The following is a 16,472-nucleotide window of genomic DNA, read 5'->3' as shown; positions in this document are numbered from 1 at the left end:
AATATACAATACAATGTATCTAAAATCTTACTATTTCAACATGTAAATCAATATTAAAAATTGCTAATGAACTCTTTTACATTCTTTTTGGCACCAAGCTTATGAAATCTGGGATATATTTTACAGCACATCTTAATCTAGACCAGCTGTGCTTCAAGTGCCTTATTCTGAATTTCTACCAGACCCACTATCTGTGTCTTTCATGTGCCTCTAACAGATCACCTCATTTTATGACAAACCTTCCCCTTCAATTACACAGAATTTCAGTCTGTATATATTTCTATACATAATTTTGTACTTCATCAACTTTGAGAAAAGCAGGTAAAACAAAATGATCTCATTTCCACAGATGAACAAATAGATCTTAGTTTAAAAGGACTAGACTGGCTAATTACTTTTGAGAGTTTGGATTAGAAGTCAAGTCTTCTGATTACCAGCCTTCTTTCTCTTTCTACATGTGATAAGAGATATAAATGCTTAACTCTTTGATTCCCAAATGGTGTGCTGAGGTATCCCAGAAAACTCACAGGGCACTGTGGGTTTTGAGGGACACACAGTGAACCACTAGCTTGAGGTACTACAGTTTCAACATGAGATTGCACTGTTTTTTTTTTTGTTTTTTTTTTAAAGTAGGTCCTAAGTATCGAATCTGGGCCCTTGTATATGCATAATGCACTCTCAATCACTTAACTCTTAACTGCTCCACGTGATTGTACTACCTTTCTTTTTGAGGTACAGGGATTGGTCCTTGAACACCAGGATCTTGTATGTGGGAAGTTGGCACTCAACCACTGAGCCACATCGGCTATCCTGAATTTTTTGGTTTGTCTGTTTATTGTTTTTTTTTGTTTTTAGGAGGCACCAGTGACCAAACCCTGGACCTTCCATGTGGGAAGCAGGTGCTCAAATGCTTGAGCCACATCTACTCCCTGTACTACATTTTGATGACTTCATATCCTTGTGAAGCTGTGTATTCAGTGGTTGCTGTAATGGAAAGCAAGTCTGTGCAAAAATCAATGTGGAACAGGAAATAAGGGAGGAAGTGGCCAAACTGAAAAGCTGTGCAGTGCCTAACAGGTGTACATATCTCATTAGTAATTAACTATAGTTAGGAATAAAATAAAATTTTTTTCCTCCAATTTATGTATATAACTTTATAAATGGCTACCAACTTATTAATTGTAAATAGGTTTTTGGACCTAACTACTTAATATACAGAACCTTTAGGTTGAGGGGTACCATGAAAAAATTAATGAGACACTAGGGATGCTATAAATTGAGAAAGTTTGGGAACCTCTGCTTCTCTGTACCATCTATGGAAAAGTTTCTGTGGCAAGGAATGATACGCTAAATTCCTAAATATGACTATGCTAGTTCAATTATAGCTAAATTACAAGATGCATACTGGTGACCCATATGGTGTTTTTAAAAAATCTTGAGCGGGCACTTAAAAATCAGAATTCTAACACAAATATAAATTTCTGGTTTTTCTTTGCAAAAGAGAATATTAAGCAACACAGTACCTGCATTACTGCAGGGCAACAATCAGCTGGAAATGAGATCAGCTACCTCCTTTGGAAGAGGCATGTACTTTCCAGTTTGCCACAGTCCCTACTACTCACAAAGCATGGGCACTTATGTCAGATAAGCTGCATTTATGTCATCTGCCTGCCCCCCTTAAGGTATGAGTTTGTGACTCTTCATCCTTATATAGTAGAGGTAATTTATTTAATGAAAACAAAAGTATGCAATATAAATAAAAATACAGGATATTAGTATTAGGCAAGACCTAGGAGAGAGGAGACCTAACCATTATTCCTTTCCACTGCTGTCTGACTTGAGTTGAATCACTTTTCTTGCCTCAGTTTCCAACCTATCAAAGGGAAGTATCTGTTTTATCTACCTCAGCAAATACAATAAATATATTATAGTACTCTGAAAACCTTTAAGGTGCTATTTTAAAAAGGCATCACTATGGGGAGCAGGTGTAGCTCTGTGGTTTGAGTGTGTGCTTTCCACGGACGAGGTCCCAGGTTCAATCCAAAGTACCTCTTAAAAAAAAAAAAACTAGGGGAGTGGATGTGGTTCAAACAATTGAGAGCCTGATTCCCCGTGGAAAGTCCCAGGTGTTTCCTAAAAACAAACAAAAAAACAAGCAAAAAGGCACAAAAAAACCAAAACAACTCAGGGGAGCTGATGTGGCTCAGTGGCTGAGTCGGCTTCCCACATACAAGGTTCTGGGTTCAAGCTTCGAAGGAATAAAAAGAAAGGCATCACTATTATTTTTTAAAATCTATATTCCACATTTCTTTGAAATTATAACTTCTTCTTACACTCACCTTGAGAATTTTAACTACAACTTTTTCATTATTTGTGATGTTGATGGCTTCAAATACTTCACTGTATTTACCCCGGCCTAGTTTTCGAACCAGTTGGTAGTCATCTTGATTTCTGTGAATAAAGTATGTCAAAGTTACAATGATTTAAAAAGTTCAAATTATCAAACACCAATACAACTTAAGACAATTCCACTACTGGTACGAGTAAAAGAAATATTTATTTCAAATAATTCTCAAATTGGCTTCATCAAATTGTTTTTCTTTTTAAGTTGGGCCAATTAAAAACATGTGGGTTCCAAACACTAGTAGTTGAACAATTTAAGCCTTTCTGTTAGTCTGCCTTTACTGGCAAATCACACACAGCTAGCTTGCATTAGGGTTTGTTATGTATGTCTTTAAGAAAAGACAGTTTTCACTTCAAGAATAAGACTATCAAGGCATTTTTATATACTCTTGTCCACAGATGGGTAGCTTAGTGCTGGCACTTAAGAGGAACTCAATACATGTTGTAAGAATATTTTAATTCAGCCATACTCTGAGAGCAGTTGATTTTTAATGGGTCTTTTTGCAGGAGAGTGATTTCCAAACATATAGTCTTGACTCCTACTTGCCCTCCAGGGCAAGCTCTGAAATAGTCCATGTAATGGAGTTTATAAACCACAGTACAGATCATGAATCACATACTGGTTCCTTCCTCTACTTTCTCCTGCCCCTGCTTCCAACTTGGAGGATTTTGCTCCAAAGTAGGACAAATAAGGTCCCTTAATAATAATAAGGCCTAAATTCTATTTATTTCTACTGGTGACACTATGGATCCAGTATATAACAAATCAGCCATTTGTTTTTCTCAAGCAGCTAAAAAGAAAGTGAACGAACAGAAAAGGCAAAAAGTATTAAGAACAATGGACAATACAATAATGAGGGCAGATTTAGGGGAAGGAAGCTCTTAGTTCTGGTTAAGTTCAGTTCTCCTTTGGGAAGGCATACAAAACAAATGCAAGCAAGCATGCAACACCATGCCTATAACTCAAATGGCTATTTTGGACCATTTAAGCAGAAGTGAGTGGAAAACACCCAATTTTAAGATAACGGCTGAGCTTTCTGCAGTAGGAAACATAGGTATTAACTAGGTTCAAAGCCTGTGATACAAGAGGGGAATTGTTAGATTATCAACAGTAATGACATTTATTGGTATTATTCCATTGGTTCATGGTGTTATCTTTAGAGCATATAGTACCTCCTTGTGAAGAAGCATTATACTTATGATTAAGAATCCTGGACCAATCAGGATTAAAAACATAACCTATGACAATTTATAGAAATAAACTGTTTTCAAACACTTACAGGCTGTAGAAATCACATATGGATAGATATGAAATGTAGTGCATGCGAGCTGTATTCTATGAATTTTAAAAACTGCTTTCTTTCGCACTTGAATATCAAAATGCTTTTATCACAGAAAGTACTACCAGATCAATTAAATTCACACTACAAAGGGACAGGAAATGCAAACATGCAAATGAGACTGCAGAGAATTAGAAAGGCAAACAAAGCTGTTCAGGCAGACTGTAACTAGTCAAGATAGAATTCTGGCTCAATTCTATGTTCCACATGTTTCATGATAAGGGCAAACGTTTAAGGATATAGTTTGCTTATCACAAAGAGAACACCTTTTTGGAGAACTGTTTCACCCTTCAGTATCATCATGGGACAACATTCTCTGTCCTCAAAACCACTTTTACATAAGAATTTGGTATTTTTGAAATCTTTTAAGTATTAATTCTCACTAACTACGAAACCTTTAAGAGGCAAGCTGGTAATTTTTGTTACCAGCTTTGTATACATAAATCAGAAATAAAACTTGCAGCTCAAAAGAAAACACCCATTGGGTTTCAATCATGAGGTTTATAGATTTATAGAAAGGTAAGTTTCCTACGTAAATTACTCAACAAATCCACAAGAGCCTACCTTTTGGGTAAACATAGTGAAGTAAATGGAAATAATTACCCCCATTCCACCACATGTGACTCGTAATCCCAGTACTCCCGGGGTCTGTGTGTATTAACATCTGTGTAAACTCTGGCCCTGCTTGGCACGGGTCCCGACATGTCAGACAGGTTGGCGGACGAAGTCGGACTTGATGTTTGGATATCTGGTAGTCACTGAGTCCAGAGCCTGGGGGTAAAACCTTGTTTCAAACTTTTTTCCAACTGTAGAAACAAAATGCACAAAGGCAAAGGAATTATTTTTTAAAAACTACATGAGAAGAAAAAAACCTTACAAATAATGGCAGCCTCAAATACACCTCTGCTCTCCCATCTATTAACCAATGAATAGATCTCAAGAGGAGTGGGTGCAGCTCACTGGCTGAGAACCTGATGTGCATGCATGAGGCCCTGGGTTCAATCCCCAGTACCTCCTAAAAACAACAACAAAAAGATCTCAACTGTGTCAACCACAGCATTTCCTATAACATGGGAAAAAATACCACGAAAAATATTTAAACTCATATTGGTCCTAATCATATTCTGCAAAGTAGCTTGTTATTTCTGCATGGAGAGTTCAGATGCTTTTTATAAGACAGCCTGAAAGGGAAAAATGACACTGAGAATAGAGGCATCAGCACCATCACTATTTAAACATTCAACAAACAGTATTGTTAAGGACAGCACTTTCCTTTCAAGCAGCTTTCTTCAGCTCAAACAGTGATGCTAAAAAGGCCCTAGAATAGTGGTAAAGCTGAGAGCACAGTCTGACTACAATATTTGATGATATGAGGAAGGAAGTAAAGACTTGTTCTCATACTTTGAAATTCAATTCCATTTTATACTGCTCTAAATCATTTAGGGAACCGTATGCAATAATCAGTAGAGACTTCATCACCACTTGAAAGACAATACTTCAAACTTCAGTGCTGTCCAAAAAACTAAGTTTTTTTATTTCATTAAATTTTGAAAGAGCAGTTGTTTTCTCTTGATTTAATTAATACAGGAACATGCTTAACAAACACTGGTAGAAGACAGTAATATACATTAGGTGAGCTACTGCAAAAACTGACATTGGGGAAAATAGGTGAAATTTTAGAAATATGTTTTCTATCAAAACAATAAACTAAATCTTTTTATGATGTTTTCTCTCACCATTCCTATCAATTTGTCTGTTTTCTGAAATAACTACAGCATTTAATTCCCTATATTCTGCATTAAAAATATCTCCAGATGTGATAACCGGGGGACACATTACCTATGTAATTTTCCAGCTTAGATTGCATAATCTCAATCTAATCACAGCAAACACTGGATAAACAGAAAATGAACGTTCTATTTTTTAAAAAGGGGAGGAGGGAGAGATTTACAGTATTCTTAAAAAATGTCACTGTCATAAAAGAAAAAGAAAGGCTAAAGGGCCATGACGACTAACTGAAAACTCTAGACTGTATCCTGTTTGGGGGGGTGGGAGATAGGAATTCTATAAAGAACAATGCTATTATGTCAACTGACAAAACTGGAATACAGATGGCAGATTTGATAAAAGAACTATATAATATAAATTCATGAAGTTGGCGCATAACCAAGGTAATGAAAAGAATATACCTTTTCTTGAGAAATTCTCCTGAATTAGGAGTAAAGGGCCTTTATATATATAATCTACCCTCAAATAATTCAGAAAAAAAATGTACTGCCACACATGCACATATGTATATACACAGAGTGCAAGTGAGAACATATGCACGATAAAGCAAGTGGGGTAAAACACTACAATAGATAAATCAGGGTAAAGGGGCTACAGATGTTCACTAAACTTTTTATTTTTACAGCTTTTGTAAATTTGAAAGTATGTCCAAATAAGTTTAAAACAATGGGTATACGAAAACTGAGGCCCAGAAAGAGATTTTATCTTACAGCTAACTGAGAGCAGAGCAGGGTACAGAAACCAACTTCTGATTCCTGTTATCAGTGATCTTTTTTTTTTTTTTACCATGTAATTATACATTTGACAGCAGCTAACATATATGAGTATTTGCTATGTGCCAGATACTGTTCTATGTTAAGTGCTTTACATGGATTAATTAATCTTTACCAAACAGAGAAGTGGTGGTGAAGCTACCACTATCCTTATTTTACAGAGGAGGAAAATGAGATAAAGTAAGGTTAAGTAACTTACTAAAGGACACAGCTAAATGGAGGAGCCAAGATTCAAACCCAGTTAGTCTGGCCCCAGACTATAAAATAGGGATACGATCTGCGGTGCGAATTCAACTAATTTTTAAATGTAGAGTTTAGAACTGTGCCTATTTAAGAGCTCTTAAGAGATATGCTTGTGACAAACAGCTTGTCTTTCAAAGGCTATATTTAATATGGAACTTGGCTATGATGTCTAAAGAAGATAAATCAGAAGATTTATCCTTATGCCCATAACTTCAGTGTCTTAAGGCTTTGAGAGGGAAAGCAAGAGACTGGGATGGAAGATAATGCTGTGCACCAGATGTGTGACAAATATAATCAGTGATGCTTGTGTCCCCACCCCTTCTGCCATTATAAGATCAAAAGATCCATGTGTTTACTTATAATTCTCCCATCCATAAAATTTCCTTAACTTGGCTCTGTTCAACTCAATCCCTCTAGGATCCTATACGTGTACAATCTCAGTAGCCAGAAAACAACAAAATCGTTTAAGCATTTATTAAAATATAAACCGAAAGTCTTTAAAATTATTTCTAAGTCTTTATTTTCCTGGTTTTACAAAACCTGATTAATCTATCTTTCTCTTATATTGATTAAAAGTGTAACACCCACACCCACAACCAGATGGCTTTTCTTGTAACTTGTCTTCTTCCCAAAGAAACAAGGTCATTTCTTCTGAAGGATTACTGACTTTTTAGTGCTTACTATGGCTGCATTTTCAGCAGCAAAAGACACGAGGAAGATGGGTAAATGAAAGTGAGCGTCGGGAAGCGGACTTGGCCCAGTGGTTACAGCGTCTGTCTACCACATGGGAGGTCCAAAGTTCAAACCCTGGGCCTCCCTGACCCGTGTGGAGGTGGTCCATGCGCAGTGATGATGTGCGCAAGGAGTGCAGTGCCACGCTGGGGTGTCCCCGCGTAGGGGAGCCCCACGCGCAAGGAGTGCGCCCAATAAGGAGAGCCGCCCAGCGCGAAAGAAAGTTCAGCCTGCCCAGAAATGGTGCTGCACACATGGAGAGCTGACACAACAAGATGACGCAACAAAAAGAAATGCAGATTCCTGTGCTGCTGACAACAACAGAAGCGGACAAAGAAGAACACGAAGCAAAATAGACACAGAGAACGGACAACCGGGGCAGGGGGGAGGGGAGAGAAATAAATAAATAAATCTTAAAAAAAGAAAAGTGAGCTTGTGTGTATGAAAGCAGCCAAAACAATATAGACAAGAGCATCAAACCAGCAGAAATACAGAAATATTGCCCCCAGGAATTTATGACTTTTAATGACATTAAACTTTTAAACTTTCAGATTCTTCTTTGAGCAAAACATTTTTCTCTCTGGTCTCTGCATTCTTTTACAGGCACTTTACTCCTCTGGTTTATAATTTATACCTAATCTATAAGGCACCCTTTATCTTGTGGATCTCGAAACCCTTCTATCAATTTAAAAAGTTGGCAAAATCAACACAAATTTAATAACTGGGACTAGATACAATAAAAAAGTAGTGAAGTCCCGAGTTCAAATCCCTAACTGGCGGTAAGACCTCAGTTAGGCTTCTACTCCAACTTATAAAATCTGTCTAACTGCATTTGCAGACTGAAAGGAAGGTGTAATGAGATGACTGCCCCAAAAGGGCTGAGAAACACCAAAATTATGTAAATTATTTTATAATTACTATGCCATAGTTCCTCAGTGAAAATTAATAAGCAGAAACCTATCTTGAAAAGGTTAGAATCTTCATTCTTAGTTTCCTTTAAAATTAAAAATATAGGAGAGGTGGTCAACACTCAGCCTCTGAAAGGTAATTCATGGGTGGGCATAACATTATAAAACAAGGTCTCATCTTCCTGGAAACCACCTGGCTCACATGTAAAATACCCCCCAACTCTTATATACTATCTACTCTTATCATCCATCTTCATCTGTTGTTTTAAGGCCCTGGTGTTTTCTGAGAAGGGCAGAGCAAGATGAATTACTAATGAAACTCCTGAGATTCTCAAGTACTTGTTTGAATAACCCTTTCAACATTGGGCCTCACCAGCTGGGACCTAATTTATGAATTGGTGAATGTTATTCTCCACTGGGAGAACTATTTTGCAATACTCCAAAGAGGTGCACACCAAATAATCTGCTTATAGTAAGAGAGGCATTACATGCATTTCAAATGGCTGACCTCCATTAATTATACGGGGTACTTAAACAGTGGCTAAACAATTCCAAGTAAGTAAAATGGTGCGAAGAGGGATGGAGATGATGGCATGACATTAAAAAGGGGATGAGATAAAGAGAAGAATTCATAAAAAATAACTATTACTTTTACTCAGAAATAGTATTCATTTGCATCTCTGTAAAATGTGTACAAATATTTTTAAGCAGTAGAACAGGAAGAAAATACAGGTACAGCCTAAGTTTTGGTTTGGTTCTTTTATACATTCCTTCCTGTATTCATCCCTTAAATATCTGAGCATCAACTATGGCAAGTACTGTGTAGAATGTGGGAATATAATAGTGATCAAGGCAGAACAGGATACATTAATCGAATAGTCACATGGACCTAAGCACCAAGAATATGCCATTAGAATTTAATCTCCAGATTTAGGATAACGGAAACTCACTGAAGAGTTTTAAGCAGAAAATTAAACCATACGTATACTTTGAAAAGTAAACTAGGGCTAGATGTGTAATCAGGCTAAGAGGATGTTACAGTAGCCTGTGAGAGAGATGATGACAGCTTGACCTAGGGTGGTAGTGGTTAAGATGAGAGGATTAATTTGAGGGATAAAAATTTATGGTGTAAAATCAATAGCCCTGGGTGGACTGGATAAATGGAGTAGGAGTGGGAGGTGACTCTTAGATTTCTGGCTGGACAGATCATTGGTGCCATTCATAGAAAGAAAAATTCTGGAAGGGGGCTCAAAGTTAGGTTTTGGGCCTGATATTAAAATGGTGTTGAGGGAAGCGGATTTGGTTCAAGTGATAAGGCCTACCATATGGGAGGACCCGGGTTCAATATCTGGGGCCTCCTGGTGAAAAACAAAAGAAAGTGTGCCCATGCAGTGAGCCAAGTGCCCATGCGGGTGCCCATGCGGTGAGCTGAGTGCCTGCATGGCAAGCCGAATGCCATGTGAGTGCCTGCTTGGTGAGCTGGGTACCCATGAGTGCCAGTGCGGTGAGCTGAGTGTCCGTGCCCTTCCCCCCCCCTCCTCCTTTGCTGTTTTTGTCTCTGTCCATTTACTGTGTGATCTTCTGTATCTATTTCTCTTTTTGTCTTCTCTTTTCCTCTTTCTCCTCTAGGATTGACCGGGATTTGATCCTGGGGACCTCTGATGTGGAGAGAGGTTCCCTGTCAACTGTGCCGGTCAGGTCCTGGTTTCTGCTGTGCTTTACCTTGACTCTCCCCTTCGTCTCTCTCTTTTGTTGCATCATCATCTTGCTGCTTGATGGATCACCACGTGGTGACCCCCTCCCCAACAATTCTATGAGGCAAGCATTAGCTGCCCTAATCTTCAGATAAGAAAACAGCCTAAGTAAACACAGTAGTTTGACCAAGAACATCCAGTAGCGATGGAGTTGGGCTTCTGAGATAAATCTTCTGGCCTCTAAGGCTCAAGTCTTTTCATCCCTATATTCTACCCCATATAGACCAGTCTTTAAATCATAATTTTCCTAATAGGCCCTTAGCTTCCTGAAGTCAATATTCACATATAATTTATATTTTTACTCTACAGTACCCAGCACAAGGCTTTGCGTTCTGTAGGATGTTTAGTAAATATTAAGTTGACTAATCAATGATCAGTATTCAATCACTTTTTTCTTAATGTTCTTTTCTAAATTTTTAATTTTGAAATAATTTCAGACCTATAGGATAGTTGCAAAAATAATACAAACCCCATACAGAGAGATCCGCCCCCATCCCCAGATTCACCAATTTTAACATTTTACCACCTTTGCCATCTCTCTCTCTCGATATATATATACATTTTCTGAATATCCAAGAGCAGGTTCCATGTATCATGCTTCTTGAAAAAATAATATTTCCATGTACATTTCCTAAGAATAAGGATATCCACTTCTTGTTTGATTTTTAAAAAAGATTTATTCTTTTTTAAAAATTTCTCCCCCCCCCCAGTTGTCTGCTCTCTGTGTCTATTTGCTGTGTGTTCCTCTGTGTCCGCTTATATTCTTGTCAGTGGCACCAGGAGTCTGTCTCTTTTGGTTGCATCATCTTGCTGCATCAGCTCTCTGAGTGTGCGGTCCCACTCCAGGGCAGGATGCACTTTTTCGTGTGGGGCGGCTTTCCTTACAAGGTGCACTCCTTACCTGCGGGACTCCCCTATGCGGTGGACACCTCTGTATGGCACGGCACTCCTTGTGTGCATCAGCACTGCGCATAGGCCAGCTTCACCACACGGGTCAGGAGGCCCTGGATTTGAACCTGGGACCTCACAGGTGGTAGGCGGATGCTCTATGCACTGAGCTAAATCCACTTCCCAGGATACTTATTTCTGTAATCATCTTATAACTGCAATAGTCAAGTCTAAGTAAGTTAACATTGATATAAAGTTTATATTCTGTATTCCAATGTTTTCTTATATCTCAATAATGTCCTTATGAGACTTCTCTCCTCCATTCTAAGATCTCATCCATTATCAGGTATTGCACTAAACTGTCATTCTCTCCTTGTTTCTCGCTTTTTTGTTAACTGTGAAAACAGATAGACAAAATCAATCTTGTCATCCCAACCCGTCCAAAGCAGATTATTCAGTGGGATTAATCACAGTAACAATGTTGCAGTATCCTCACAACCATCCATTACTAGAACTTTCCATTCATCCCAAACAGAAACCCTATACTCATTTTGCATTTAATTCCCCACTGCTCCTACCCCCCACCCATGGTAATCTGTATTCTACTTTCTGTCTGTATGAGTTTGCATATTCTCTGATATTTTCTTTGTGGTTACCATGGGGTTTAAATTTAACATCCTAAATCTATAACAGTATTATCTGCTGTGATTCAAATTTAATTTCAATAGTGTATATAAACTATATTCCTATAACCTTCTGTCCCCTCACCTTAATGTAGTTTTTGCCACAAATAACATTTACGTGAGTCCCAAACCTTTTGAGTTATCATTTTTTTGCATTTGTCTTTTGGATGCTGGCAAGTGGAGCTACAAATAAAAAATACAATAGTATTTCTATTTACCCATGTAATGAATCTTTATCAGATATCCCTTTTATTTCTTCATATGACTTCAGTCATCTGTCTAGTGTCCTGGCCTTTCAACCTGCAGAACTTCCCTTACCATTTCTTTTAAGGCTGGTCCAATGGTGATAAAGACCCTCAGCTTTTGTTTATCTGGATTGCCTTAATCCCTCCATCATTTTAGAAAGAGAGACACAGAATTCTTGGTTGGCAAATTTTTGCTTTCAGCACTTTTTTTTCCTATTTTATTTTATTTTATTTTTTAAAGATACATAGATCACACAAAATGTTACTTAAAAAAATATAACAGGTTCCCACATACCCCACTCCCCTCACATCAACAACCTCTTTCATCAATGTGGCACAATCATTGCATTTGATGAATACATTTTGGAGCAATGCTACACCACTTAGATTATAGTTTTCATTGTAGTTTACACTCTCCCCCTGTCCATTCAGTGGGTTATGGCAGGATATATAATGTCCTGCATCTGTCCCTGCAATATCACTCAGGACAACTCTAAGTTCCGAAAATGCTCCCTATCACACTTCTTCTGCCCTCTCCCTGCCCTCAGCAACTCCCATGGCCACTGTCTCCATATCAATGATACAGTATCTTCCATTGCTAGAGTCACAATAATTCTATAGCAGAATACCAGTAAATTCACTCTAATCCACATTTTATTCCTCAGCATCCTGAGGACCCTGGGATGGTGATGTCCATTCCACCTCTAAATTGAGAGAGGGCTTAGATTCCACAGGGCTGATGGATGGGATTCTCCGGCTTATAGATGCAGACTCTCTCGGTTCCCTGGTGTGGTGGTTGACCATCCTCACCTCCTTGTTAGCTGACCTGTGTAAGTCCAACGAACCGGATAGCAGGTATTGCAACTCTGCTAAGGCTCAGGGCCCAGTGCTTTCAGCACTTTAAACATGTCCTCCAACTGCCTTTTTGCCTTCATGATTTCTGACGAGAAATTGGCATTTAATCTTATCAAAGCTCCCTTGTATATGACACTTGGCTTCTCGTGGCTGTTAGAATTCTTTATCTTTGGCATGTGACAATTTGATTAAAACATGGCATGGTGTGGGTCTATTTGGGTTTATCTTGTTTGGAGTTTGTTGAACATCTTAGATGCGTATATTACTGTCTTTCATATAAATTTGGGAAGTTTTCAGCCTTTCTTCTTTGAATATTCTCTCCGCCCCTTTCTTCCTTCTCTTTCTGGAACTCCTACAATGCATATATTGGTACACTTGATGGTGTCCCACAGGTTCCTCAGGTGCAGCTCATGTTTCTTCATCTTCATTCTTTCCTCTTTCTGCTTCTCAGACTTGATTTCAATTGTTTTATTTTCAAGGTCACGGATTCGTTCTTCTGCCAACTCCAACCTGCTGTTTAACTCTCTAGGAAAGTGTTAATTTCTGTTACTGTGGTCTTCGGCTCTGTTTATTTCCTTTCCATAATTCCCATCTCTTTACTGATATTCTTTATGTTCTTCTATTTTTTCCTGATTTCCTGTAGTTCCTTGTCTACATTTAGGAACACTTTTTAAAGTCTTTTCCTGGAATTCCCCAGGTCTAATCCTACTCACTGATAGTTTCTAATGCTTTAAAGATTTATTTTTTTATTTATCCTCCCCCCCCATTCTCCGCTCTCTGCGTCCATTTGCTGTGTGTTCTTCTGTGTCCGCTTCTATTTTTGTCAGCAGCTCGGGAATCTGTGTCTCTTTTTGTTGTGTCATCTTGCTGCATCAGTTCTGTGTGTATGCAGTGCCACTCTTGGGCAGGCTGGACTTTCTTTTGCGCTGGGCGGCTCTCTGTATGGGGCACACTCCTTGCGCGTGGGGCTCCCCTACACGGGGGGCACCCCTGCGTGGCACAGCACTCCTTGTGCGCATCAGCACTGCGCATGGGCCAGTTGCACATGGGTCAAGGAGGTCCTGGGTTTGAACCTTGGACCTCCCACGTGGTAGATGGACGCTCTATCCATTGAGCCAATTCCACTTCCCTCTAATGCTTTAGTTTGGGCCATCATTTTCAGTTTCTTTGCAATATTTTGTTGAAACCTGGACATTTTGGTATTTTAATGTGTTTTCCTAGAATTTAGATTATGAGGCGTCTGTTACTTAAGCTTATATCCAGCTAGTGTTATGACAAAGCTTTCCCAAGTGTTAACAAAACAATACATAAAAATTTTAAAGAGGAGAAGGAAAACAGCGTTTACAGCGTTTACATACTGACCTGTGTGAGTGCTCCCCTCCAGAGCTTATCCATACAATACATCTGGAGAAGAGCTCCAAGCCAAAGCAAAGCACAGAAGTCTCCCAGATCCTTTCTGCACATAGTATTGGTCTTGTCTCGAGCATTTGACCCTAGCCATCACCCCATTTACACTGACATAAATGTTCCCTCTTCCCTGGGAAACAATTTCCTCATTGTTCTGGGCAGCAATTCCTTGTATGTCCTACAGCCAACAAACCCTTGCCCCAGGCGACACAATTTGATTACTCCCCCACAGCATTACAGAGCACTGTGAGCTAACTTCTACAAAGTGAGTAAATTCTGGGACAGTGATTCCCTCAGGCTGCTGCCAGACAGACTGGGCCAGACATACAAGCTCTCAATACGTACATGAGAGTTACTCTGCTTCCACTGAAACCAGGGTCAGGAATCTGCACTGGGCATATGGCCTGGCTACCTAATAAGCCAGTGAGAGGTGGGGGAGAAGCCACCCAGGGCTCCAGGAGATCCTATTGCTTTTTTATTCTTAAGATTTTTTAAAAAAAATTTCTCCCCCCTCCCTCCATCTTCTGCTGTGTCCATTTACTGTGTATTCTTCTGTGTCTGCTTGTATTCTCATTAGGTGGCTCTGGGTACCGATCCTGGACTTCCCGAGTGGGAGAGAGGCAATCACTCTCTTGAGCCATGTCAGCTCCCTGGTCTGCCACATCTCTCTCTCTTTTTTAAAGATCCATCCATCCATCCATCCATCCATCCATCCATCCATCCATCCATCCATCCATGTATCTCCCGTTCTCCCCACCCCCCGCCCAGTTGTCTATTCGCTGTGTCTATCTTCTTTGTCCGCTTCTGTTGTTGTCAGCAGCACGGGAATCTGTTTCTTTTTGCTGTGTCATCTTGTCGCATCAGCTCTCCGTGTGGGCGGTGCCATTCTTAGGCAGGCTGCGCTTTCTTTCTGTGCTGGGTGGCTCCCCTTACGGGGTACACTCCTTGCATGTGGGGCTCCCCTGCATGGCATGGCACTCCTTGCATGCATCAGCACTGCGCATGGGCCGGCTCCACACGGGTCAAGGAGTCCCAGGGTCTGAACCGTGGACCTCCCATTTGGTAGACGGATGCCCTAACAACTGGGCCAAGTCTGCTTCTCTGCCACATCTCTTATTATCTCTCCTCTGTGTCTCTTTTTGTTCAATCATCTTGCTTTATCAGCTCTCCGCATGGGCCAGCACTCCTGTGTGGGGCAGCATTCTGTGCAGGCCAAGCACTCCATGTGGGCCAGCTTACTATACAGGTCAGCTTGTCTTCACCAGGAGGCCCTGGGCATTGAACCCTGCACCTCTTATATTGTAGATGGGAGCCCAACTGCTTGAGCTACTTCTGCTTCGCTTCTATTGCTTTTTTTAAAAAAATTATTGAAATATATCACTCATAAACATAAACAATAAATGTATAATCATTGTGAACTTACAAAACAAACATATATAACATCAAACATATATAACATCTCACCCTACCACCAATAACTTGCATTGCTGTTAAACCTTTTTTAACTAATGATTAAAGAGCACTGTCAAAATATTACTACTAAAGTATTTTTCCCCTAACCAATCCATTATGTTTATATCATATATATATGAACATACATAAACAATTAAGTGTATAGTAAAAGTTGTGAACTTACAAAGCAAACATGCATAACATCATACAGGGGTCCCATACATCAACCCTCCACCAACACCCTGCACCACCACGAGATGCCCGCCTCAAACCATGAAAGAACACTGTCAAAATCGTACTACTAATCACAGTTCTTATCTTACATTTGATGTGTTTTCCCCAACCCACCCTATTATTTTTTAAATATATATTTTTATGACAGAAGTTGTAAACGTATAAACCAATCATGCACATGGCAGAATTCCCAAAAAACACCCCTCCACCAACACACCACAATGTGGTGTGTCATTTGCTACAGATAAAATAATATCACCTGATTATTGCCATGTCCATAGTGTACATTTGGCTCACATTTTCCATACTGCCTCAGTAGCAACACAGTATATCTTTTGCATAGATGCAAGAATATTACACTATTACTAGTAATCACAGTTCATAGGTCACTCCAGTTGTATTTTTCCCATACTTCTCCATATCCCCAACACCCTGCAGTGGTGATATACATTTGTTCTAGCTAACGAAGGACTCTCTTGCATCTGTACCATCAACCACAATTCTCATCCACCTCTTGGTTTACTGTGCTATCCAGGTTCCTAGATTATTCTCAAGCATTCTGTCCACTGGCATTTATATAACTAGACTACCATTTTCAGTCACATCCCCATTTATAACCTAGCTGTTACTCACTGTGTTACCATCCACTCTATATATTTCCACGATTTTACCGTAAAGCTAATTAGAACTTCTACATACATTAAATAAATATCAGTAGTCCACTCAGTCCTTTTCTTATCTCCTTTAAGATTCCCCCACCTACCACC

General features: G+C 39.4%; 1 protein-coding gene across 2 annotated transcripts in view; it reads right to left on the bottom strand.

The window, feature by feature from the left end:
* CSNK2A1 (casein kinase 2 alpha 1) overlaps positions 1 to 16,472 on the bottom strand; it is an 83,589-nt gene that overhangs the window by 25,507 nt on the left and 41,610 nt on the right. For both annotated transcript variants that reach the window (XM_058286838.2, XM_058286839.1), the window contains exons 2-3: positions 4,347 to 4,549; positions 2,340 to 2,451 (exon numbers count right to left, since the gene is read on the bottom strand). In XM_058286838.2, coding sequence (XP_058142821.1) covers positions 2,340 to 2,451; positions 4,347 to 4,447 — 213 coding nt within the window. In that variant the 5' untranslated portion in view covers positions 4,448 to 4,549. The remainder of the gene's footprint in view (positions 1 to 2,339; positions 2,452 to 4,346; positions 4,550 to 16,472) is intronic.

Source organism: Dasypus novemcinctus, chromosome 24 (genome assembly GCF_030445035.2).
Source record: "Dasypus novemcinctus isolate mDasNov1 chromosome 24, mDasNov1.1.hap2, whole genome shotgun sequence".
NCBI lineage: Eukaryota > Metazoa > Chordata > Mammalia > Cingulata > Dasypodidae > Dasypus > Dasypus novemcinctus.
Note: the sequence above shows the minus strand (reverse complement) of the source record. Positions and strands in the feature narration are given on the sequence as shown.